The 26311-nt window shown below is 52.3% G+C and overlaps 1 protein-coding gene across 1 annotated transcript; it reads left to right on the top strand.

The window, feature by feature from the left end:
* Positions 1-26162, top strand: NUGGC (nuclear GTPase, germinal center associated). Its single transcript, XM_037524748.1, has 18 exons — positions 1-43; positions 2958-3062; positions 4081-4189; positions 4325-4547; positions 4940-5167; positions 6305-6514; positions 8342-8517; positions 9636-9654; positions 9913-10002; positions 13777-13882; positions 15067-15200; positions 17860-18024; positions 18770-18927; positions 20257-20395; positions 21386-21494; positions 22888-23024; positions 24840-24930; positions 25981-26162. The coding sequence occupies exons 1-18, from the start codon at positions 1-3 to the stop codon at positions 26151-26153; spliced, it is 2415 nt and encodes an 804-aa protein (XP_037380645.1). The 3' UTR covers positions 26154-26162.
* Positions 26163-26311: the final 149 nt, after the last annotated feature.

The following is a 26311-nucleotide window of genomic DNA, read 5'->3' as shown; positions in this document are numbered from 1 at the left end:
ATGGCAGAGCCCGAGGACTTTGCGGGGCAGGAGCTACACCCAGGTAACCCCCTTCCCTCCCTGGAAGGAGCGGATAGGAGCTGCTGTCCTACCGTCAAGGGCACCCGGGCTGAGGCTGACTGGCCGTGGCTGCTTGCTCTTATTTCAGAAGCTGCTACTCATGGCGTGTTTCCCTTGCAAGTGTAAATGGTTTGAACCACAAGTAAAATCTCCCATCCATAGAGGTAGTGGGCTGTCTGGCAATTAAATGAGGGCCCCCACTTCCTTCCTTAAAGAAGTTTCCAGAAAACCATCTGGGATGTTCTGAGGGTAGCCTCTCTTAGAATGGATGAGCTAAGCCCCCCACACGTTTCTGGTGCTTTCCGTAGAAGGGGAGCAAGTTGGGTCTTGAGGGGGTCATGCTCCCCCTAAGGTTGTGTGTTGTGCTCTGGATCCCAGGACCAAGCGTTTCCTAATGAGGGTGGAAGTGACCCCCACATGCAAAATGGGGGCTGTCACATCCTCACGCTTTGAGAGCGGAGGAGGAGAAATGTCCTCTATCCCAGGGACGAGTTCCCGTTGGGGCACTGAAAGCAGTGGTCCCCGGTCAGCCAGGGAGGGACCAGCACCTCAGACAGGGCTGGGACTGCCACTCGGGGCACCCTACCTTCACCTTGGCCCCAAGAGTGGCTGAGTGTTTGGCTTGGCCAACGCTGGTCCCACAAAGGCCTGGCTCGACCGCCAGCCTGGACCCCACATGGGGCCGTCGGGGCTTTCTCACCAGTGACACCTGGTGGCAGCAAGAAGCAGCACCAGGCGCGGGCTGAGGGGCCGTTTTGGCCCCTGCGCTTTCCCAGGCTAATTCAGTGGAAAATGCTGGAAAAGGCAAGGGCATGATTGAGCAATGACAGGGAATAACACGCCACGGGGTCCAAGCTCAGGCCGGTTCACTCCAGTTATAATTCGACATAAAATCCTTAAATGGCAGAAATCCAAGATGGAATACTTTCACCTTCCCAAGAGGTTTTTCATTTTAGAAATTGAAGAAAAAGTTAACGCCCAGCTGTTTTATCTGACTTCTTCACCTTGAGTTAAGAAATAAATTTCCCTCATTTATCAGACGGACTGTCAGTCCCTACAAAGCTGAAACCAGGGCGGGGACTGCAGGCCTCCCCCTCACTTTTAGGCGGCTGTGGCACTAGCCGACGTTATTCACATCACAGAGCTCCTGCTGTACCAAGCCCAGAGCAAGGCCGCACACCCTTTCACAGGCAGTTGTGGGAACACTCTGGGACGCCGAGACCCCTCGGTAGCAGAGCCTCAGGTGTTCTCCCGCCTGGGCTGCCCAGGCCAGGCCCAGCACATCTTCTGTCCTCCTGGCCCCTCCTCGCCAGCTCCAGCGAGGGGCCAGAGCCGCTGGGCACTGTGTCTGGTGCCGCCCACATGGAGCCAGAGCGCAGTCGTGACGTCGGAACATCTGAGAAAGAAGGGGCTCACGTAGGAGCTCCCCATGGCCCTGTGGCAGAAATAAATTCTAGCGTTTTACCCAGGAAAGGGAAGAACAAGCGGTACTTCAGGAATGGCGAGGTCAGGAGACGCTGTATTACTCATGGGTGAGGTCTCAGGCCCGGGCCGTCCCGTCAGGTCTGAGCACCCGTGTAGAGACAGAGGGCTTCTTTTATACACAACCGTCTGACACTGATAACATGGGTTAGCAAGCACCACTATTTGCCGTAAAAGTCCCAGACAAAGCGGGAAAGATGGACATTCAGGGATGGTCTTCGAGAGATAAGTCAACTTGGCCGGCTGTCCGACCTTGTTAAAATGTAACCTCGTTTAGATAAGCTAAAACTTCAATGGAAAGCTCTCTAAGGAAAGGTTTATCAAGTAAGCAAAGTTGTTATTTTCAATTGCATTGGATTATTTACTGCACCAGGCTACGACCCTTTAGCAGGAAAGATTTCTTTCCTTGGTGGTTCCTTTTCAGCCCGGCCTGAGGTGGCAGAGATCCAGGGTTCACACACCACCTGTCTCTGCCCCACGGCACCCATAGGACAGGAGCTGGCAGCAGAAGGGCAGGTTAAAGACAAAGGAAGGACAGGGCGGGGCACCTGGGCCAGGTGGGGAGCCCACACCTGAGCCCCACAGTGGAGCTCGGTCTTCTGCTGGGTCCGGGAGTGACGCTCCTTCTCTGTGGGTCTCAGGGAAGATGCTCTGAGAGCAACTTGGAGGGTCACACCCTTGGGGATCAGTCTCCCAGTCACCCCACATCTATTTCCTCAGGCACACACCGGCCCCGGGAGCTACTGGCCCCCAAAGACGCAGCTCAGCCCCCCTTTCTGACAGTGAAGTACACCCACCAGCAGAGTTTCCTGAAACTTCCCTGCAGGTGATGGGCCTCACAGGCCCTCCCTTCACCCCGAAGGAAATCGCTGACAGTGAATGAAGCCCCCGAGCAGTGAAGACCCATCCTGGGAGATGTCTACTCTTGCCCATGCAAGGGACCCTGCAAATTCCCTTCATTTTAGCCTCTGGAGGGAGCGCTGGCGCCCACACTCCCAAACTCTTGTGTTACTGCTATTTTTGTCACTCTTCTTGCTTTCAGGTGGGGAAACTGAGGCCCAAGGAGAGGGAGAGCCTTGCCCGGGTCTCGCCCTTCTGGCCTCTGCTTTCCGCAGCGGGTGACTCTTGCCCAGTTTGAGCCTGTCTCGCCCCCACGTGGGCTTCTCCCTCCCTGGTGGTTTGCTTTCCTGAAATCTGGCATTTGGTGGAGACTATTGCACCACGTTGGCCTCTGAGGATTTCCAGACGGAACTTCTCTTCTGGGGACAGGGTGGGCCTGCGCTGGAGCTAGACGTGGGGAAGCCCTGGGCTGCTGGGACCGGGGCCGGCCTGGCGCCTGCGGCTGGAAGGGGCGGGCGCCAGCAAACACACCACACCCAGCGCCCTTCACTTCGTGTAACCCCTGTTTATCTCAGTTGACAGCGATGGGATTAAAGAACCAACGAAAAAGAGGAGGCGATCAGACCGAGACCAGCGGTTCCGGGCATTTCCTTCTGCCGAGCAAAGCGCCCTGAAGGAGTGTGAGTGTCCCCATCCCCCAATAAAAACAGGCTCCCCTACTAAACCCCACGCCCTGGACAGGGTTTTAAATGAGTGAGTTTATAAATGAATGAACAATTATAGTTAGCTGGGTGACATGTCCTCTGTTTGTAGCAAGAAAAAAAGAAAAGCCCCCAAAACTAAACAAACAAACAAACAAACAAACAAACAAACAACATATTCTGGTAGGGGAATCATATCATATTATCGTAAGATTACATTTATTAAAAACCATGCCATTTTAAGCAATCAAGTATTTCCCTTCGTATTTAAGAGATATACCAGAAAATACTCAGGGTGCCTCTGTGATCTTGGTTGTGAGAACCCCACACGAAAAATCCAGAATCATTTTCCGGAGGGTGAGCTGCGAGCTTCTTCATCCTCGCCAGCTGCTATGACCACGAGGGTGAATTTTATCTGAACTGATATTTTAACAGTTCTTCTTCCTTTGTTACTCTTTACTTGAGATCGTACAACATCAAAATGAAATATCAGTGTGCCCACGAAGGAGGAACAGTGTGAGGGTCGAGGAACGGACATGGTCTGCTGTACCAGGCTCTGTTCGTTTCCAAATGTGTTAAAATGCCCAAAGGCAGAGGAGGTTAATTCAGGAGCGGGGTGGACAGAGAGCAAGGTCTTGTGGCCTCTGTGGAGATGGTGATGTCTCTCCCGGAGTCTCTGGATCTCAGGGTTGTTATCAAAACAAGCTCTTTCTGCTCAAAGCAAAGACCATGAAGACGGTTGGCCGTGGATGGTTGAAGTGGATGTTTCTGTGACGTGTTGCACTTTTCCCCTTTATGGCCATAAGAGAGAAGACTCTAGAAAGGCTAAAGCTCCTGGCAGAGCACCGGCTTTGTTATCTGTAGTGTCAGAGAAGTTGCTATTTGACTTAATGGGCTTTCTAGTTCATTCCTCTCTCCTCTCCGCAGTGGCAGGCAGGCCCTGCTGTGGCGGCATCGCGCCTGCCCCTGGCAGGTCCCTCCTCTCTCTTGATTTCAGATGAAAAGCTGGAGTCCCGGACCAGGAGGGTTTTGAGCAGCACTTACCAGAAACTCCTCCAGTCCGTCTTCCTGGACGACAGCATCCCGAACGGTGTCAAGTACCTCATGTGAGTCCCCAGCTCCCTTGACCTCTCGCCCCCTCCTCTCCCCTGGGGTGACTATGTCGCCCACCTCAGGGACACCACCTGAGGTGTCACCAGGCAGTTGTGTCACCGGGGGCGTGTATTTAAAACCTGATCTAGAAACAGGCTCCTCGCCTTGACTGAAAAGCCGTCGCTGGACCCAATCTACATCGGCCTGTTTGGGAGCAGCGGGGCTGGGAAGAGCTCCCTGATCAACGCCATCATCCAGCAAGAAATGTTCCTGCCGGTGTCCGGAGAGAGCGTCTGCACCTCGTGCATCGTGCAAGTGAGCTCGGGCTGCTGTGAGCAGTACGAGGCCAAAATCCACCTTCTCTCCGAGCAGGTGAGCGTGGCCCGTCCATCCCTCCCTCCAGCCCCTTCTCTGCCTGTTTCCCTCCCTCCCTCCTCTGCTTTCTCCTGCCCTCTCTTTCTTTCTGTCTCCCTCTCTCCTGGAGCTGGGGCTTGTGTTCCTGTAGACACAGCCCCCACCTTCCTTGGATGGAAAGCACGGGGAGGAGAGAGCTCAGGAGAACCAGTGGGGGCGCTGCCTGAGGCCTTGGGGCAAGCCCGTCCTGCTGTGGGCTCCTGTTTCCTCCGAGGAAGCAAGGGGTGGGGGTGGATTTGATGATCTGATGTCCTGATTCCGGAGCCCCCCACGACCCCCCACCTCCCCGCAGGGACAGTGGCTCCGCCGCCATCCTGTTTCCATACCTGTGTCCTGCTCTGCCTTGGCAGGAGTGGAAGGAGGAGCTGAGGAACCTGACTCAATTCCTGCACGGGCCGGAGGAGCTGGGCGGAGAGGAGGCGGCGTGGGGCAGGGACGAGGCGGCGGAGGACGCGCTCTGGAAGCTGCGGGTGCTGTATGGGCCCGGGGCAGAGAGGAGGAGCTACGAGGAGCTGCTGCGGGCGAAGCCCAAAGGGAGGATCCCCGCCAGCAGGGTCATCACCCTCAAGGCCGATGAGGTGACTTCAGTCCTTTGTTTTACCAAGCACAGACAATTGAGTCCACTCAGGGGCTTGCTCGAGGGACAGCGTCTTTATTGACTAGAAGGAGCTGCCCCAGTTCCGAAGTGGCCACGGCCACGCTAGCTTTTGCCACTTATGACTCCCACATGGGAGTTTTCCACGTCGGAATGGGGGAGCTTCTGCGCACAGGAAAGAGGAGTTATAGTTTCTTGAGGATAATCAGGATTATTTTGGTTGCACATGGGAAAAAACACACAACTTACATGGCTTGAACAAGCCCCCCTGTGTTCACTTTCTCAGTAAGAAGTCAGGAGGCGGTTAGATGGGTGGGCCGGCGGGGGGCCCAGCCACGTGAAGACCAGCTTCTGCCCGTGGACCTGGGTCTCCCACGCGCGTTGCCTCTGAGCGGCTAGACGGCTCGCACCACGAAAGCAAAAAGTAGATTCAAAAGGGCCACCAACACATCTCCCTTTCCCTGGGAAGTAGGATTTTTCCCACAAACACCCTTGACATGCTCCTGGCCCACAGTGACGCCACACGTCAGCCGCTGTCTGTCCCCTGCGTGTCTGGGACAGATTCGCTGCCCCGCGCAGCTGCTGGCGTGAATGCGGCCCCGTCCCCAGAAATGCTTTGGGAGGAACAAGCTGAGAATGATTTCCATCCTCCCGTCCTCATTAAAGCACCCTGAAATACTTATTGGTCGTGATATATTTCGTACTTAGAAGGCAGATTTTAAAAAACGAAGGCTTGCTATTGGATTCAATTTTAATCTGGAAAGCACAGTCACCACACCACCCTCAATTTTCTATCGTCGGGACTTTCTGGTAATCAAACTGTTTACACAAACAAAACAGGAAGAATGACCTGTCCCCCACGCTTAGAAAGTTGCATCCTTCTAGAACACATCCCTTTAGAGCTGAAAGCAAATTTGCAAGATGGAATGAGTGTCCGGTGCAGCTGTGGCGTCCCGAGACCCGGCTAACTGACTGTTTCTTCTTGGGTTAGTTAAGTTCTTTTCTAGGTCAGCGCGGACTGAACCGCGGGCTGCTGCCCACACCGCTTCCTGCCGTCACCCAGGACATCTTTGATGCGGTGGGAGAAGGGCTGGGGGTGTGACCTCTCCTCCCTCCCCAGGCAGGAGAGCTGTCACTCAAGCTGGACCCCTACATCCAGACTCAGAGGAGAGGCTGGGAGGGGAGAGCCACCGAGACACAGATCTGGCCCTTGATCAAATACGTGGAAGTGACGCTTCCCAAGTCAGAGCTGATCCCAGAAGGGGTTGTGCTGGTGGACATCCCGGGCACAGGCGACTTCAACAGCAAGAGGGATGAGATGTGGAAAAAGGTGATTCTCTCTCTTAAGACCCCTTGTCTGCTCCCTCAAGGCCTCTGCCCCCTCCTCAGCAGCAAAGAATGCTCTGTTGTCATTGAAGGGATTTTATGAGTTTATTGGCATTAGATTCTTCTGCCTTTGATGTCCTGAGCCTCAGGGCAGTGAGGAAGAGGCTGGGGAAGGAGGACTTGAGAAGCAGCTCTGGTAGGAGGAACAAGAGCTTGATGTGTGAGGAGCAGCAGCAAAGGAAACAGGACAGACTGGGCGAGGGAGGTCAAGATTGGGCAGAGCAGGGAAACCAGCTAGCAAGCACCAAGGCTCCACGAAGCCAAGAGACGCTGGGCAGAGTGTGGGGGTGCTGAGCAGTCGGGGCCTCCAAACCTCTACCCCTCCTCATTCAACATGAGCATTTCAGCTTTAAAGGGCAAGCTTGTCCATTGGAATGCTTCCTAAGATTTCATTTGAAAAAGACCCACTGCTGGAGACAAGTTTGATGCCCTCTGAGAGGGCCGGGGTTCCTCAGCCTCAGCACTGCCATCATCTGGGGCCAGATCATTAGCAACATCCCTGGCCATTCCTCGTATGTTGTAACACTGAAAATGTCTCCAGATGTTGCTTAATGTCCCCTAGGGTACAAAATCACCACTCATTCATCATCATTGGTATAAAGCAAAAAAAGTAAAGTTGACCTTTGAACAAATGCCAGGGTTAGAGGCACCCCCGAACTTAATTACGGATAGCCTGCTATTAATAATTGACCAGAAGACTTACCAATAACATAAAAGTTGACGAACACATATTTTGCATGTTATATGTGTTATATACTATATTCTTACAATAAGATAGAGAAAAAATGTTACTAAGCAAATCATAGCGATGCAGAAGTACATTTACAGTCTTGGGCTGTTAGCATCAACCCAATGATATAACCAGCAAGGCACAAATTTCTCACATCCTTATGTGTAAAGCATTGTTCCAAGGAACCACAAATAAACTCAATCCCTGACTTAGACCAGCTTTTCACTTATGTGGAGAGAGACGAGTGAAAAAAAGAGAAATGTCATAAGGCAACACATCATTTGTCACATGAAAGTTGCATATTAGTGAAAGCAATATTTATGCTATCAATAATAAGTTGTAATTTCATGTTCATTGAACTTTGCAACTTGAATCATGGTCTCTGACTCCCTGCTGCCACTTGGTGGCAGCGTGCTGAACATTCTGGGGTAGACAAACATGAATGTGATGCTCTGTGGTGATAGCTTTGCGGTAGATGCACCACCAGAACTAGTTTGGGAGAAACAATAATTTTCCCTAAAGGACAACTGAGGTAAAACAAGCCAGTGGTGGCTTTGGGACTAGAGGTCTGGGTTTCGTGAATTCTATCAATCACGAATGCCACAAACATCTATGAAGCCTCTACTGTGGGCCAAAAGCTATGCTTGGGGTGATGTGGATTCCAAGCTGAAAGGTACAACCCCTCCCCATCAAGTACCTCACAATCTGGGGTGGGGGCTGGGGTAAGAGGACTGACCCCATGTGGTAATTGAGTGAGAGATGCTCTGACGGGTGAGTCCAGATGCTGCAGGGTGCAAAGGAGGGATGGTCAACTCATCCCGCTTTTAACAGAATCTTGAAGGGCAAGTGAGATCAAGCAGAGGTTGTAGAGTCTGAGAGTCTGCAAGTAGCTCAGTGTGGTGGGTGCATGGAGGGTGCTGTGGGGAGTGGTGAGGGACGGGGCTGGCAGGGCACGGGAGACCAGGGGTACGTGAAGGAGTCCTGCCCTCTACGCCGAGGTGCCCTTTGTGTTCTTAGACACCCTGTGGTCATGTTTCGCAGACCATTGACAAATGCTCAGTGATCTGGGTGGTCAGCGACATAGAGAGAGTTTCCGGGGGAAGAGCCCACGAAGGCCTTCTTCATGAGAGCATCAAGGCCTGCCAACGGGGTTTCTGCAGCGACGTGGCCCTGGTGGTCACCAAGACCGACAAACTGCACCTGCCAGAATATCTAAGGTACTGGCCGGGTCGGCGGGGGTGCGGCTCTGTAACCACAGAGCTTTGACCCTGACATGGTGGGCCTGGAGGACTTAGGGAAGTGACTGCTGGGGTGCAGGAGAAATGTGGGTGATGTCCTGGGTGGATTGCAGGGGTGCCATGCACAGCTGTGGGATGCAGATAGCGCCTCCTGCAGCTGGGCAGTGTGATCGTCCTACCCACCCCTCTCCCACCCCAGATATGGAAAGTGTAGACACCCCCATAGCTCAAGGCTCGTTCTATGCCTCTTGCACAGGTCAGCTTTGAAGGATTGGAGTCTGCTTCTGATTTATCTACTTCTGAAACTTTAAATCTGTAGCCAGGTTTACCAAGTTCTAGAACTTCGGCCAAAGGAAAGGTATTCTTACAGAGCCGTTGTCTACAAAAAATAATGGCAGGAAGCATGTTGGAGCTTGGTGGATATTAATACACATGCATTTCCACCTGGATCTTGCTCCTCCTGTAACCAGAAGGACTGTAACTTATCTTCCCTGTTAGGATACTTTGCAGTGAAAGGGTTATGAATCCTGAGGGCAGGTCAGCAGGAATCAGCAGGACGGTCCTGGGCAGTGGGGCTGGGCTGCGACCCTCTTGGGTGAAGACAGAGGCTAAGGCTGGCTCCTAACTTCTGGCCCTCGTGGTCAAGGTTGGAGTTGCAGCTTTGTTCCCCACCCCCAATTGCCGCAACCCCAAATTCCACAGCTGCATCCTGTCTCACAGCTCCCTTGTCCGTGCCCACCCTGAAGCTATCAGAGTCCAGTCAAACGTACCAAACGTGTCCTGGCACTGCGATGGGGCTGCATGTGCCCTACCTAGTCTTGGGGTCACCATTTTGAGAAGGGCTACAGGTCCTAGGAGAGGAAGAGCAAAGAGCCAAGGAACGCAGAGTGACAGGGCTGGTGAGGATGCAGAAACACGGAGGAATAAGACTGTCAAACAAGCCCTGGAGAAGGATAGGAAAGGAGAGCACCTGGGCCTCAGAAAGGGCCCAGGCAGAGGCCTCCGGGTGACCCTTGGCCCTGACGCCGGACGGCAGAGACGGCCATGATGCATCATCACAGCTTAGTAATTGTCACGCTTTTCTGATTTCATTTCAGGGAAAGAAAAGTGGGACATGTAAGTATTTACTTTTTAGTTTTGTGGACGTGTAATTCACATGCAAAAAATCACAAGAACATGGAGTCCGTGTCTTGACGATGTTGGACATATTGTGGACGGGGTATTTTTAAATAATGCCTGTTTATATGATGAATATTCTGTAATTTAATACCTGCCTATTTGGCTGCCCACACTGAAGAAGTGGTGACTCCTAGCACCATTCTTGATGGCCCTCAGCCGTTTGCCATGCTCTTATTGTATTTTTTCACTATCTAGCAAGCCGTTCAAAGAAAGCGAGAGGCTGTATTAGAAAGAAATGAAATGATAAAACTACAGAAGAGTAAAATTCTCAAGGAAAAACTAAAGGTGAGTTAACAGACCCCCATGTGTTTTTCAGCCACTCAGATTGGTTTTATTTTTATTTTTTAATTGTATCCTTTTAAATTGTGGTAACGTTGGTTTACAGCACCGCATGACCTATGGCAAGGATTCACACCTCTTCCAATCTATGTTACCATCCCATACCTGCCACCCACCACCCAAATTCCCCACCCTAGTTCATTGAGCCCTGTCCCCCATTGGTCCCTATCCCACTCACCCCTCCTGGTAGCCTCAGTTCTGCAGTTAAATTTCAAGGGTTTGTTTTCATCTGTTCCTTTGCTTTGTTTCTTTATATTCCACACGTGAATGAAACTGTCCAGTATTTGTCTTTCTCCTTCTGACTCATTTCACTAAGCATCATCCCCTCCAGTTCCATGTTGTTGCAAATGGCAACATTTCATTTTTTTATGGCTAAGTAGTATTCCATCATGTATAAATACCATATCTTTTTTAAATATAGATTTATTTATTTTTATACACAAGAACTGGGGTACAGGCCAGAGGCATGGGAAAGTGAGAGGATTCACCAGAGACAGAATGGGGAACAGAACAGGCAGAAGGACCAAAATACACTGTTAGGGGAGCAGCGGACGAGATAGGAGAGGTCTGTGCGCCATGTGGGTCAGCTCCCTGGCTGTCCAGGAAACAAACCCGCGTTGCAGAGGCTGCGGACAGCTTCACAGCGCTGCACTTAACCTGCTGCATCACCGGGAGGCCCCAAATACCACATCTTCTTAATCCACTCCTCTGTCATTCAGTTACTCAGATTTTTGAGAAACAAAAGTCTGTTTGGTCCTGTGTGGTAAGCAAGGGCAAAGATTTGGAGACCATAAAGACTTAGCTCTACTGGTCAGTAACCTTGTGACCAGAGGCAAGTGCCTTACCTCTCTGAGCCTTCATTTCCTCATCTGTAAAAAAAGGGTAATCGGAATATGTACTTCCCGTGATGGTTGGTGGGACTGAAGGAGCGTGTGGTCTCCTGAGACATCGGTCCAGGTCAAGGGAGCGAGTCCCATACAGGTGAAGGTGTGCTTGGCCAGAGGAAGGCAGCGCACGTGGGAACACAGGAGGGGGCCTCCAGTCACACTGGCAGCCGGGGAGCAGTGTGGGGTTGAGGGTCAGGGAACTTGGTCTCCTGAGCAGAGCTGTAAAGTCTGTAGTCTGTAGCAGGTGAAGAAGTAGAAGAGAGGGCCTTGAGGAGAGGCCAGCTGGTCGGGACAGGCCGCCTTCTTTGGTGAACAGATGGTGGTTCTGGGCAGCTCAGCAGGGCCTGCATGCAGGGGTTGAGGGCACAGCTGTATTTTCAAGTTTGAGTCATCATTCTATGGGAATCTTGGTATTTTCTTCAATTATTTTTATTGCTCTGTCAGGAAACTAGGCATTAACATGAAATTCCTTGCTATTGCAGTGTAGGCAACGAAAACTGAAACCATGGAAACCATTTTTGATGGGGATTGTGATATAGTGGGTTCAGGTGTCAAATTATAACTCTGTTCACCGGAAACTTACATAATGCTATGAACCAATGTCACTTCCATAAAAAATTTTTAAAAGCCCTATCTATCAAAAACCTTGAAAGCAATTTTAAGATAAGACATAGGTGTAACAACAGAAGTGATAACAGAGTAAGTAATGTGATCGATGATGTGGTTTTGTGGAAACTAAATCTTCAGAGCTGGTTGCATAGTGAAAAATACGGCCGGTGTCCAGCTCTCCAGGCGACTGCTTTCTGTAGTTTGACTTCAGTTGTGTTGATGCAGAAAATGGCTGTTGCACAACATGGAATCCGAGTTTCAAAGCTTTTGTTTCTAGTTCAGTGTAATCGGACTTCACACTGGAGCCAAGCTCTTCTCCCAACTAGTTCTCGAAGCTGCTTCTAATGAGGCAATAACTCAGAAAGCTGTTCTTATTCTCTTGAGTTATTCCCGTTGGCAGTGAAGTTTCATGCATTTTATAAGCATTTTATTGTAATATCTTTGGAAGCCGAAACAAAAAATACCTCCATACACAATTCACAGCAACACTTACTGATAATAGACGTGGTGGATCCGTGTGTAGGAGCTGGGGCCTGGGAAGGCCGCGGCAGGGTGACTGTTCTGACCGCGAAGGCCCAGTGCCTTGGGGGTTTGCACACCTCCACCTCCGTGGGCAGAAGCCATGTGATTATGAGTTATTGTGAAATCTGGACAATATTGGGAACAAATTTAATTTTAACTCATAGAAAATACAAGGCAGAAGTTGAATACAACAGGTCCTCATTCTACATCAGTTTGTTATAATGTTGATGAGAAGAAAAAAAACAAAACACCCTGGCTGATATGCAACAAAAACGACATTATTTGAGAACCCGGTTTTGTTACTTCATATGACGGTCACGGTCTCCAAGGACCCTTGGTCGATGTAGTGAGGTCGCCGCCTGTGTTGTCATGGCGGATCTTGGGTGTATGCTAGAGACTAGCCTGTCTACAGGATAATTTGCTGAGCATCTACTTACCTCTCAGCCCACCCTCCAGCTGTGACAGTTCTACCACTTTCACAATAATATGAACCTGGATGTGCAAACGATATGTAGTCATTTCATCAACGCTATAAAAAATGCCTCTGTGGTAACAAGCTTCAATGCTAACTAATGTTCCATATTTTTTAGCAAACATCTGCAAAACTGAGAGCAAGATTTTAAAGGTTGCCCACTCTTAGACACAGCCAGACATCCTCCAAGAATTTCTCGAACTGTTTTAAATCTGTTTAATTTTAATTTAATGTTACTTTTATCTCCTGGTAGAAAATAGTTTAAACTTTCTGGAAGCCTTTTTCCTAGAGTCAAAATTCTATCAGGAGGGGAAAAAAAGCCTTGGTAGATTTTTCCTACAACTTCACCTGGGATGTGCAGTGTGGAGTTTGGGGGCTCCTGGGGAGCCTCTCCCTGCATCTCAATTCCAGCCTCAAAAGCTCGGGCTTCAATCTGCCGGAGCGGTGGCCCCTCAGCCCTCTCAGTGGACGCTCAGAGCTCTGGATCTGTGTGAGAAAGAGGTGGACACGCTCTATTCCTTCCTCCTCCCTGCCCCATAACCACGCACACACGCACACACACTCCATGTGGTCTTTCTCTTTGCATTGGGGGAATGAAAGCTGCCAACACTATTTATGTAGGTCTGCTCTTTCCTGATCACTATCAAGACATTCTATAGGAGCCTTAATTTCCTGACTTTGAAAACCATCCATTTGCTTAGACATCACTCGACATTTAAAGTGTGTGATTCTTCATTAACCAGCTGGCTAAGCAACTGGCACTTTTATGGCACCGGTGCCAGCACCATGCTGTGTGGCGCTGCTAAATGCTTAGCCATCAGCTCTCTGCTAAAAAATAAATTAATTAAATGGAAGAAGTCTTGAGAGTGGCCGCCGATGGCCACGGTATAAATACTTGGACTCTTGCTGAGGAGGCTGCTCAGGGGCTGGCACATCATCGCCAGACGTGCTTCTTGTCCCCAAACCAGATCCTGGTATCCCCTGGCTCTGAGCCTCTGAGCACAGTCTGGAACTGTCTTCTCTTTCCACTTCCTGCTAGCGCTGGTGTGTTTCACTCTCAGGAGCAAGGTCCTGCTCACTCCGTCTAGCCTGGTGAGGCGGGCACCGAGGGCTCCCGGGTGGACAGACCTCGGCCCTGTGGGTCTCTCACAGATAATAGCAACTTGTCACGGCCTCGAGGCCCATGCTGTCTCCCTGGCCGTGGTTGAGGGTCTGCCTCTCTCACCGCAGACAAAACTGCCCACCGATGCCAAAGTCCTGGACGCCTCCCCGCTGGTGTACACGGTCAGCGCCCAGGAGTACTGGCAGCAGGCTCTCCTCAGCGAGGAGGAAACAGGTACCTTATGTCTGTGTTTCTCTCCATCACTGAAGGGCTCGATTGAACTTGGCACTCTGAATTCCCCTTTCTAGAACATTCTGAGCCACATCGCCTCCTTGCCACGGTCTCTAGAGCGCTCTACAAATCTGTTTTTCTCTCTGTCTTGTTTGGTGCCCGGGACCACAGTTCCTCTCTCCCCCAAATCTACCCCCAGTCATAAAGGGCAGGCAGAGATGGGGTCATCTCTGCCTCCGCATATGGCTTAGGGGTCCTCATCCCCGCCCCCCGCCCCGGCTCTGGTATTGGGAACATTGCCAGAGGAGCTACGGTCCGCTCACTGTGCAGAGGGGAAAGGAGACCACGTAGCCCCTTTCTTCAAAGAACTTAAACTCCAGACAAGTAGCAGACACCACGCCCTGTGCAAAACTCACAGCGCCAACACGGCGGGGGCACACCATGTGTCAGCAGGACCAAAGCTCAGAGCACCCAGACCTCTGAGCGACTGTCGTCCTGGCTGAAAGCTGGCTGAGTGCATGGGGTCCCGGTGTGACGTTGGTCTGAGCTGCAAATGGGTTTGAAAGGCCGCCTCTCGCTAGGTGTGTGTGAATGGGGGGGCGTAAAGGTGTGAAATGTTCCCAAGCTGGGGACTGTCTCAGTGGGGACAGAAGGAACCGTCGACATGAAACAGGTGAAGGCATAGTCCAGAAAACACTTCCGCTTATGGGGTAATGGGGGGAAAGCAGGATGACGTCAGTCATCCGCTCATTCACAAAGTGTGAGAGCAAAGGGAAGTTTCTCATCTGGAATCCCAGCCGGGTTCCTTGCGATGCACGCCTGAATTGTTTTGATATGGAGGGTTATTTGGTGTAGATAGAAAGATCTAGGAGGACCCAAGAGCTGAGTCTCAGACATGGAGCATCTTGGGTCGCACCACACAGGTGAGTCCCAACGCAAAGGGAAGAGCCAGTTCTTAAGGTCCGCTGGCACTTCTGCTACTACAAAGCTGTGCTCCACGGCTATGTACATTAGTCTTCACCTCCTGAACCCCTGTTCAGTCCCGCTGATCCTAGACAAGGGTGACTGTCCTAGAGAGCCACCCGCCCCACGCTGGACCCTAAGTGTAGCCGCTTCACTCTGCCATCCTGCTCTGTCCACTTCTGTTGACTTTGAACCCTTACATGTGTGCTGCCTGTGAATTGCAGAAATCCCCAAGTTAAGAGAATCCATCAGGAAAAGGCTCTTGGACAAGAAGAGGAGGAGGGTGACCACATATGTGACTGAAGCCTTTGGCTTGTTGCTCCTCACAGACAGCCTCAGCTCCACGGACACCCCGCCGGTACGGGCTTCCTGACCTCGGGGCTCCGCCACCCCGCCCGCGGGTGGGCATGACGCGCCTTCCCTTGGACCAAGTTAGCAGATTCACTGGGATGTTTTTTTTGTTTCAAATCAAAGGCAGAGACTAAGCTCAGAGAAGCAAAAGAGGACAGAAAGAGAGAGGCTTAAGATGGCCACCCCTGGGTTGGAAAGAAAGGAATGACATTTTATGGGGACAGACAGGTGCAGAGGACGATGTGAGCGCAGTCCCCGTGCCGGCGGGCCTCTGGAGACCAACCGGCGGGGTGTGTTTACAGGAGGGATTTGTTTGCTGCCGGCGAAGGCAGATGATTCCCGGTTCTCCCACAGAGGCGGGTGTATGTGGTCAGTCCAAGGAACCCGCCTCACAGGACCTCAGACGAGTGATCGGGAGGAAACTAGGGCGATTTGCAGCGAAGTTTAAACGTTTGTCTCCGTGGTCTAGAGCACAGGCCTCTGAGTGACCAGTGACTTTCACAGCCGGTGACTTTCTCACAGCCATGGAGAAGGTTCTCTCTTTGGTGGATGGTTTTTTTTTTACCCTAGAATAAGAGGGTAAGTGGCTCCGGCAGAGGCTTAAGAGAGTTTTGGAGAAAAATCTGCTCCTGGAATCATTCACCTACTGTGTTGCTTCTTTGCGAGGGTTGGTTCAGTCCATTGCAGATGGGCAGGACATGTATAAAACCAACTCTGACCCATAACTCTCAGCTCCCTCCCTGGGGCGCCCCAACTCCCCCCTCACCCCACAACCGGCTCCAGTAACAACCCAGGGAGCTCAGCAACAACTGCTGTAAAGATTGGCCCCCAAGTGGCAGGAGCCCAGCTAATAACCTGCAGCTTCCCCACCCTCTGTCCCCGTGCCCAGCTCAGAGTCCACCAGGAAGGCCCAGTGCCTGCACTGATGATGACGTGAGAAGCTCCGGCTAGTCCCCCAACGGCCTGCCCCACCCTCAGCATGGCCTCCAGTTAGGGCTCCTCTAGAGCCACCCCCGTTTCCACAGTAGTGCCTCCCCACCCTCTGCCTGCCTTCGAGTCCCTGCAGATCACAGTGTCAACGCCACTGCTGCCGCGAGCACGAAATAGTGGGTTGTTGGAAAAGTCATGACGTATTTTCAAGCGCATCGTGACTTTTCCGACAGCCTGGTAAATGGCCCTGGCATGTCTCCATTGGCTTGGTGTCTCTTTGCACACTTGCTCGCACCCATCACATTTGCACGTGGAAGTTGCTGACACGCAGAACGGGGAAGGGCAGGAAAGCTGCCAGCCGAGCTCTGAGAGTGGCAGGGGTCCCCAGACTTGGGAACGTGAGCTCGGGTTGGCCTGGGAGGGACCCGGCTTCCATGCAGAAGGTCAGCCAGGCCCTGCAGCTGGTCTGCACTGACCGCGAGGGTCAAACACCCGCCCTTGAGAAATTCTGCGTGGAAGTGACATAGAGCAAAGTTCATTCTTTTTCATTTTTTTCTTATGCCCCATCTTGGTCTTGTCCTGTGAGAGAGGAGAAAAAACCCTCCTGGAATCTGAGCTTTTCTAACTGGACTTTTGTCCTCTGAGACACTGGGGAAGGGTTTGATCTTCTCACTTCCCGAAAAAGTTCTTCAGGGTGAAAGTTGCCTCTCTGCCCAGCAAAAGATTGCTTTTGGAAGTGCTGATGGAAAAGGAATCAGATGTGGTGCCGTGTGTGGTTGGCTTATTTTATGAACACAAGGTCAAGGCATTTTGCAATCAAACTCGAGCGCCTGCCCGCATGCCGGTCTCTGCGGAGGTGCAGCCGCTCGGGCCAGGCCCAGCGCGGGCTCAGCGCCAGGGACCACCGGCGGGGGCTGCTTGGCGCCCTGGGCTGGGCTTGCCAGCAGCATTCCTCCGAATTCCTTGGCCTCGGATATCGGTCTTGGTCTTAGTTCTTTGATAGGAAGTTGGAAGGCAAGAATTTTGTCAGGGCCTTTGCATTCTGAAAAAAATCAAGCCTAAAAATGTGCGCGATTGATCTTTTTGGGGAAGATTTTTTAAAAAAAGGTTTTGGACCGTGGTTAGGTTGGCACCCCGAACTCCCAAATTTTATTCAGGGGTCATCTGGATTTGAAGATATTTTTCTCCTGGACTAGACTACTTTTTCCTTTGAAGAAGAGACCCTGTCTTCATTTTTGTGTCCTGTAGCTTTGCTCTTCAAAGCAGGGTTCAGGACCCAGAAGATCAGCACCCCTGGATGCTTGCTAGAAATGCAGAACCCCAGACCCAAAGATTCTAGCAAAGCTTTCCCTGTGGTGTGTTTGCGCATTAAAGTTTGAAAAGCCACTCAAGTGGCCTCAACCACTTTGTGCAAAGCTCATTAAATCATTGTTCATTCGGATGACATTAGAAAAATCTGTCTTAATAACAATTGGATTTGGGGGGGATAATTACCCTCCCCCCAAATAGCCTGATACACCCCAGGTGATTTGCAGGAGGCATGTTGGTTCTGTTTTGTAATCCCACCAAGCCTAAGGAGATCTGTGCACTGAGCATGCATTGCTGGGATCATTAGGTGGCATCTCCTGAGGCTGACTGGCTCAAGCTGCAGTGGGTTGTATGTACAGAAAGCCCAGTGTGGGGAGGGGGTGTCTGGGGGGGGATGGCCTCGTGCTCCTTCTAGCCCTCGTCCCTAGAATGAACACTTGCACCTGAGTAGCCTGCGGAGATTCGTGGAAGAGGAAATCCAGCAGCTGGAGAAGGCCGTGGACCAGTGCTTCTCCCGCCTCCAGCAGCCCCTGCAGGAGGGGGTCAGGCTGGCCAGGGCCTCCTACCGACGGATCCTCGGGGCCTGCCTGGTGGTGAGTGACCCTTTGCAGGGAGAACCCCTGATTTGGTGAGGCCTGCCTGATCCCAAGCTCTTTTTTCACTACCCTGTTGCTTTTGAAGGATGCAAAGTGCTGTAAGAGAGCAGAACAGCACGGAAGTTGTCCTCGGGAGAGTGCCTAGCAGGAGTTAGTCAGCTGCGTGTTGGGGGGAAGCAGGAGAGAGCTTGTGGCTTAATCAAAACTGAGTTGGAAATTAGGATCTGAGGATATGGTGTGGGGCGCAGCTCCACCAACACCCTGTGCGGCCCTGGACGAGACCCTAAGCCCATTTAGGTTGGATGAAATTTACTTCTGTAAATGGGGGGGCTCAGCACTTGTCCTGCCCACCCTGCAGGGCTGGTGTGAGGATCAGTGAGATTACACAGTAACGGGTCATCTTGCAGCCTCTTACTTGAGGTGCTCCTTGTTATACTTATTACATACGGTGGATGAACTTAGTTATATGGGGCTTCCAAGGCCTGGAAAGTGCGAGAGGAGGCGGTGGAGGAGAGGTCTGCTGGATTACTTTGCTCCTTTGTTGTATTACCTGCAGAGCTGTCATGACAGAGCATCCAGGGAAGGGGGCTTCCACAGCAGACTCAGCCACACCTTTAAAGATGCGTGTGGCCTGTCTTCCTTCCCTGAGGCTCTTGGTATCAGCCTTTGGCTAAAGGCAGTGGGGTTCTAGCACTGTCTAGTTCCTGCCTCCTGATTGCCACCCAATGGTGTCATTACCCAGCGGAGCAGAGGCAACCAGGGCTTCCACCAGACCCTGAAAGCCGTTTGCCTGAAGAATGGCGTCTACGCCTCCCGGACTCTGGCGAGGATCGATCTGAACGAAGCCATCACTCAGCCCATCTATGACCAAATTGACCCTCTTTTTGGAGGCATTTTCAGGTAAAGGATCTTTCGCGAGGCTCCTTGTGAACAAATATCTGCAGAACATCGGGCTGCTCTCACTGTGAGCATTTGCATGTTGCATCTGGAAGAGCAAAGAGCAGCCTGCAACTCGAGGAGGGAAGCTTGGTCTTTGGCAAGATGCAAAAGCCTTTCGGTTTTGTTTACTCAATAATTACCCATGGTGACCTGGAGTGTGGATGGAGATGTTGCTTTCAGGCTAATATTATGATTCCCGTTATTTTTCAAGTATCTCATACATGCAGCTGGGGATAAATTTTTCTCATGGACCTGAGCCCAGGACAGGGTATTTTGGTTGGAGAGTGTGGAGTTAAGCAAACACACAGCCTGCATAAGTTCCCTTGAATGCACGAAGGATCGGTGGGCCAGGGAAGACGACTGCACTCTGCGCACGCACAGCAGACATGAGCTGGGGGGCATGGTGTGCCTTTCCCTGGCCTCAGATCCTTTCCCCATCAGTGGAGCTGCCTCCAGCCTGTCCCCCCAGCCTGTCCCCTGCACCTCTGGGTTCCACTTGCGACTGCTGGCATCATTCTCCCCTTCCTGCAACCATCTTCTAACTACATCAGGGAGCATGCCATTCCACCTACGCCCACCCTCACTCCGATCACAAGTCCATAGGGGAGACTCGACCTGCGTCCAGCCGGCGGTCCCCATCTCCCCACTGTCACCCAGTCAGCCCTAACCTTCGCCAGCCTGGTAGGGAGCAGGGAGCAACCGAGCAAAGCAGGCGCCGAGCCATCCACTCTGCCTCCATCCTCCCCACGCCCTGTCTAGTCCGCATGAGATCCCCCTGAGATTCGGAGGACACAGTGTGTCCGGGCAGCAGCAGGGTGGACGTGCCGGCCTCTCCTGTGCACTTGCTGCTCCTCACTCCTGGGATATCCTGAAGCTCCCCTCACGTGTGTCCTCTTGGGAGATGCTAACTTCTCCTCACTCCCCTGCTGCTCACCCACCTTTGAAGGTATAGTTCAAATCCCACCCTTTCAAGAGGAAACACCTGGGGGCAGCAGAAAGACTATTTGTTTTGCCATTAAACAGGTCAGAATCCAGAGCTGCTTCTGCCACTGGGTTGCTGTGTGGCATGGGGCGCCTTAGAAACCCTCTCTGAACTCAGTTCTCTCCTCTGGAAAATGAACATCATTGAGCTGACTGTAGGCTTTGATGCCACGGGCCTGGCACACCAGAGGAGTTTGCGAGATGTTGGATCTTATTCCCCTAAACATGACCACAGGACCCCGGCTGGTCTGTTCTAGCCCCACAGGACCCCTGCCGCCTCTTAACCTTTGGCTTTGCCTTCTTCTGCAGTGCTGGGAAGACCACTGGCTTGGCCCTGATGCCTCACATAGATGCTTTCAAGCACTCTCTGCAGGAGAAGATGACGGAAATTGGGATAAGAAATGGCTGGAAATATGATCACTGCAAAAGAAGTTTCCTGATCCAGGAGGTAAGATCCTTACAAAGTGAAGAAAGCGGTGAGTCTGGGGAGTGGATGTCTCCCCAGCAGGAAAGGGGGGTTTCCTGTCTCCCCCTGCTTGTCCCCTGGAGTGTCCAGGGTCTGGACATGGCACAGGGCAGGTGCCAGGACTACCGCCTACGGGGGCGGGAGGGGGCACAATCTGGCCTGAGAGGTGCCGCCCCCAGCACCGAGAGTCCGTGCTCAGCTTGTCCTTGGTTCCCAGGAAGCATCTTCAAAGAATTCTTAGATGCACAAATTTTGAATCTACTTGTAACGTTTTCACCAACCTCTCTGCTGTGTTTGCCAATATTGTGAAATTTTATCCAAAGCAGCTAAGCTTTAGAGTCACTTTTCTTGCAGCTCGTGTTTCAGTTTGAGTCCTCATGACTTGCTTAGTGGGTTCTGGCTGCTGCTACCAAATACCACACACCCGGTGTCTTATAAGCAGAAATTTATTTCTCCAGTTCTGGAGAAGTCTGGGGTCAGGCGCTGGCAGGCTTGGTGTCCGGGCCCAGCTTCCTGGCTGACAGCCGCTTGTCTCCCAGCCCCGCCACAAGGCGGGAAGGATGGAGGCCTCGCTGGCGTCTTCTCAAAGGGCACTCGCCCCATTCACGAGGGCTCCTTCCTCCTGACAGAGTCACCACCCACAGCACCCCACCCCATCACCTAGGGGTTAGCAGTGCAAAATATGAATGGGGGAGGCACAGATAGTCTCTCCATGGCGCCAGCCCCAATTACGTGGCTGCTCTGCAGAAATAGCCTGGGCAGCCTGGCCTCTCCCCACCTCGAAGATCCCAGCACCTTGCACGCACCTGTCTTTGCCCCACAAGCATCTCAGGAGTGGCTGGTGGGGCCCAGGTTCTACAGGTGCTTAACCCCAAGCTCGTGCCTGTGGGACATGAGGAATTGGAGGCCCCCGGGTCCCTGCCTGCTTCCGGGAGGGTGGTCATGGGGACCTTTTGTTGCTGTGGATTCTAGATAAGCGCCATCCTGGGCGGCCTGGAGGGACACATCCTCAGGAGGAAGAGGAGGGTCTACGAGTCTCTCGCCACCTCCGTCCAGAACGACCTGAAGCCCTGTTACGAAGGTGTGGGCGTGGAGGCGTGCTGCTTGCCGGGGCCCTGCCTGCCAGCTCCTGCCCCTCCTTTCCACCCCTCCTGCCCTCAAGAGCCTGTCCTCCGCAGTCCCCAGCCCTGGAGCGCTCTTGCTCCATATCAAGGCCAAATAGTTGCAGGGGTGTGTTTTCCAGCCCTTTCCATCCACACTTTGCCCTGGGAACCAAGGACACCTTGCTTCTCCCCCCGCTGCCGCCCAGCTCATTAGGCTCAACCTCACGGACCAGCACTCATTCCTGCTCTTCAGGGTCTGTAAACTCACCTTCCAGCTGCTTCTGCTTGGGGCAATCCCAGTGTTATGGGGGAGGGGGGTTTGGAATCGTGTGAGCTGCTTAATCCACTCATTGGATTTTCTGAGTGATAGCGAGGATCTAGATATTGAGAATATATTTTTGTCTCATTTTATTGAATTTTCCACTCTTGTGGAAAATGGTGTTACATAGTGTGTTTACAGAAATGAGCGCGTCTGTGCCTACTGGCACCCATGCTGACCTGAGCAGGCATACGTGTCCGTGTATACAGTCAGTGCCACAAAGCGGCATCCAGGCAGCGACAGGCCGTGCGCACAATGGTGGCCTCTCTACTGGACCCTGGCATGTGGCTTTGTGCCTTTGCGTCTCCAGACGGTCCCACCACGGCAACATGGCCCGGCTACGTGTTCTCAGAACGTGTCCCTGTCATTCCCGATGTGTGGCCGCTCACATGTGTGTCCTGTGTTTATACACATGCGTGTGTTATACATTCATACCTGTAGAGGCAGGAAGGACGCTGAGGAGATTTTCTGATCCAGCAGACCGGGTAAAGAAGGCGTCCTGGAGTCCTCAGTGGCTTTTCAGGCTTTTATTGGGATTCACCAGGTACAAGGCAGGCCGGGGCACTGGGGGGCCGGGAGGCTGCCAGGCCTCCAAGGCCCCAGAAAGTCTTCACTCTTTCTGGGCTCTCCGGCCTTCTCTCGGCTTCTCTGCTCTCGGCTTCTCTGCTTCTTCTCCCGGCTTCTGCTGGCGTCCCCGTGACGCCACCCTTAAGAGCCCAGTCTCAGCCCAGGTGAATCCCATCTACCTAGGCCCACCCCCTACTCCAGGTGCCGCCATCAGGCATGCGTTCAGGACCGCAGGGTTCCCTCATCTATCCTAATGGCGGGAGGGCAGAAAAGCCGGATATTTTTACCTTACCCTGCAATACCATAGTCGCAGGTACGGCATCACGCATCGCGGCATCATGTCTCTATATTAGAGACAATGTCGTGTGCCCGTGTGAGCTACAGTCTAGCTAGAGACATTTATATGTATAAATATGTGTCTCGTCCTGATGCTAAGGGCTTCTCAGCTGTCCTTGCTGTGGTGTGACTGCTGTCATTTCTGCCAGAGGCAGCTCAGATCACTGGCAAAAAAGCCTGTGAGCGGATGAAGGCCGTCCTCAGACGTGGGGTGGACCGGCAGGTGGCCGAGGGCATGTTCGAGAGGGCCCAGGAGAGGATGCAGCACCAGTTCCTGCAGCTCAAGGTATCGACACCCACTCTCTGGCCGCCAGTCCCGCGGGGGCTCCCGGGGGCGTGGAGGAAGTGGGTGCAGACGGGAGTTAGCAGGAGTCATTTGGGCTCACACAGGCTGATGCCTTCTGCCAGGTGGGACCCCCAGTGCCCACAAGGGTGGGAGGGGCCCAGTGGGCACCCAAAATTCTTCCTCTATACCCCGGCCGGTGTCGGGCTCCCCTCCGGTTGTGACAGCAGAAATGGAATCCACCAGCCCCTCCTGTTTCTTTCCCTTTTCACAAGTCATCGGTAGAACACGGGGGCGTCAGGATGCGGTCCTCAGGCCTGCACATTCCTTAACTCGTTAAACCCCAGCCAGTCTGTGAGGCGGGTCCCATCTCTGTTCTCTCATGGGTAAGAAAACACAGGCAGAGAGTGGGGGCTGTGTTCCCAGGTCCCCCAACTAGTCAGTGGCAGAGCTAGGATTTGGGGTCAGGGAACCTGGCTTCCGTGTCCCCAACAACAGTGTAATCTCAACACAGATTTTTTAGTGAGTGAAATGTCTACATCAGTAAGGAGATGCCAGTCAATTTGCAGAACTCTGTCTGGCGCCTTGCAGAGGCTCGGGCTTGACCTGTCTATCTCTGAAGACAGTTCCTAAGTTCCCTCAAACTGTTGTGTCTCAGCTCTTGGCCTGACCCCCTCCCCTGGTCATATCAATCCTTTGTCATAGTGCAAACCACTGTGGGCCCTCCCTGGCCGTGTGAGTTTCCAGATTCTTCTACCTCCATCCTGGCCCTTCTGATCCTCTTCCAACCTGCTGCGGAGACTGGCAAGTTGCCACTTCATGCCACCTCTGAACCAACCATTCCTGAAACCCTCCACCTGCTTCTTCTCCCCGCCCCTCACTCCCTCCCCTGCAAACGGCTTTCTCCACATTGTGAAGCCGGTGTCTCTTGGAATTGGCTACGAGGTGCCTCATTTGCTGGGAACAGTTTGGTTTCTGTCTACAAATACAGGCAGAAAATCAGCCAAACGCTACAGGACCCAGTTCCCACTGGACATATGGAAATTGGCCCTAAGTTGCCTAAGAAAGCAATTCCACCAACAAGGATGAGTGCTTTGACCGCGTCCGGCTGGACCGTCAATGAGTGGGTGAAACTGGCAAGACCACAGTGCCCATACCCTGGTCCTACAGGGACTCAGAACCCTGAAGGTCCGGGTGACTAGTGCTTATGGCTCTTGTGTTGAAGACGAAGCTGAAGTCTTTGAGTCAGAAAGTCATGTTCAAAACTAGGCTCTGTCTGGCAAGAGGAAAGACTCAGATATTTTTTCCAAGAGAGATGAGACACCTTAGGAGAGGGACAGTGGTTGTAGTTATAGAAGGACTGGGAGTAGCTGGAAGACATTTCTCAGCCAGCTGGGAAGAAGCATGTCAGGTGCGGTTCCTGACAGGTATGTCAGGTGTGTGCTGCATGCACAGGTGCCCCCTGAACATGTGTCCTGTGTGGGACAGAACAGTGGAACAGTCAGTGGCACGTTTCCTCTTGTTGCTGCATTGGCTGCCCCCTGCCCCCTGCCTCCATGCCTCCGCATAAGCCCCTGATTCAGTACCAGGGCCCAACCCCCATGAGCCTTGCAAGGCAGGAAGCGGGAAGAGACAGGTGGGGGAAATCAGGGATGCTGACCTGGTGGCTTGTGGGCATCTGTCTCATGCCTTGGACGTGGCTTTGATCTTGGCGGCCCGTGTGTGCCCTCCCTGGCTGGGGTGGGGTGGGCTGTCTTCCATAAGCACTTGTCCTGGGTCCAGGTCCTCCTAACAGCATGACTGTCCCTTGTTGCACAGAATGGGATCACGGAGCGGGTGAAGGGCAGCGTCGCTACCATGCTGACCCTCGCTGCGTCCCAGGGGGATGGTCTCTACAAGGAGCTGGCAGGTAATGCGACACCCCTCGCTGTGGTTGCTCTTGACTGGACCTAGAGACATTAAGTCAGGGAGAATTTCCAGGGCAGGACTGGAGAGGACTGAGACGCCCTGTGCTGAGCGCCGGCCTACCTGAGGCTGGGCTCTGCGGTCCCCTCCGCCACACCTGCCTTCGGTCCTGCGAGCTGGACGCCATTGTGCCATTTTGTTATTGCAGAAATGTGCTCAGATAATGTCCCCAGAACTGGAAAGCAGCAAATTCAAATCCACACTCTACCCTGCTGTCTCCAGTGGTCCTTCTGGTATTTCTGCCATGCTATTGTCATATGTGGGCAGGATGGCACATGGATGAGGTTGTTCAGAGCAGCCTGGTTACGATCAGAAATTCAAATAGCTACAGTCTATTAGACTTGCTCATGACCTTCATCGAGGTCTTCCCATGGATGGGCCTTCTCTTCTATTCGGGTCTTCACCTGATTGGACAAGGCCCACCACATTGTGAAGGATAATCTGCTTTACTCAAGGTCCACTGATGTAAATGTAAATCCCATCCACATATAGGCACAGAAACATCCAAGATAATTTTGATCAAATATTGGGGCCCTATGGCCCCAAAAACCTGACATATAAAAATAACTTTCACAGGATACAATTTAATTGCAGAGCATGGGATAAAAAGCCTGAGATGCCAAAACAGAGCAAAGGCACCTCGATGGGGGCTGCTGGGAGGAGAGGGCTGGGGGAGGGCGAAGACTTAGGAAGGGTTCGTGTGTGTTGCGCTCTGATTCCTCTTGGAGACCCTTTGTGAGAACCAGAGACTTCCAGACCTTTTCATGGGGAGGCATGTGTTTCTTGAGAGAGCGACTCATATGTTGAGATAAAACCAATTAGATCGGGTGGTTTATAAAAGCACAAGGTTGGATTCTGAGCTCTCGGTGCCACCGCAGCTCACATGCTGGAACAAGTGACCCAGGTCACTGCTGGCTTCTCAGGGATCTGTTTCCCAGGGGCACTTCTGAAAAGGATACTAACTGCTGCTACATTTTTTTCCACTGTCCTGTAGACGTCAAAAGCGAATACAAGGAGATGGACAAGCTCCACCGGAGCCTGAGGGAGGTCGCAGAGAACGCCGCACTGCGGAGAGGCATGCAAGACTTCCTTATGAGAATGTCCCCCAGCAAGCCTTCCCCCCACAAACAGCAACTTAATTCTTGGAGCTTAACCTCGAGCGGATGAAAAACAAGCCTGGAGCCAAAGAATCAGAATGACTTCTGTTATAAAAAAAATCTAATAAAGAACATCTCCCAACTGGATGGGCTTAAGAGTTTATAAAATTCAATCTCTTGTTCCGTCTGGCATAATCTGATTGCTGAGCACGTGGTTTTTATTTTTTT

Source organism: Talpa occidentalis, unplaced genomic scaffold (assembly GCF_014898055.3).
Source record: "Talpa occidentalis isolate TD23 unplaced genomic scaffold, MPIMG_talOcc4v2.1 talOcc4.4, whole genome shotgun sequence".
Taxonomy (NCBI): Eukaryota; Metazoa; Chordata; class Mammalia; order Eulipotyphla; family Talpidae; genus Talpa; species Talpa occidentalis.
Note: the sequence above shows the minus strand (reverse complement) of the source record. Positions and strands in the feature narration are given on the sequence as shown.

Excerpts from the sequence above, each read along its gene's own strand:
- NUGGC (XM_037524748.1), top strand. The coding sequence starts at position 1 with ATGGCAGAGCCCGAGGACTTTGCGGGGCAGGAGCTACACCCAG. Across the intron at positions 20,396-21,385 it reads GAAGTTTCCTGATCCAGGAG|ATAAGCGCCATCCTGGGCGG; the intron begins GTAAGATCCTTA and ends TGTGGATTCTAG. Across the intron at positions 24,931-25,980 it reads TCTCTACAAGGAGCTGGCAG|ACGTCAAAAGCGAATACAAG; the intron begins GTAATGCGACAC and ends ACTGTCCTGTAG.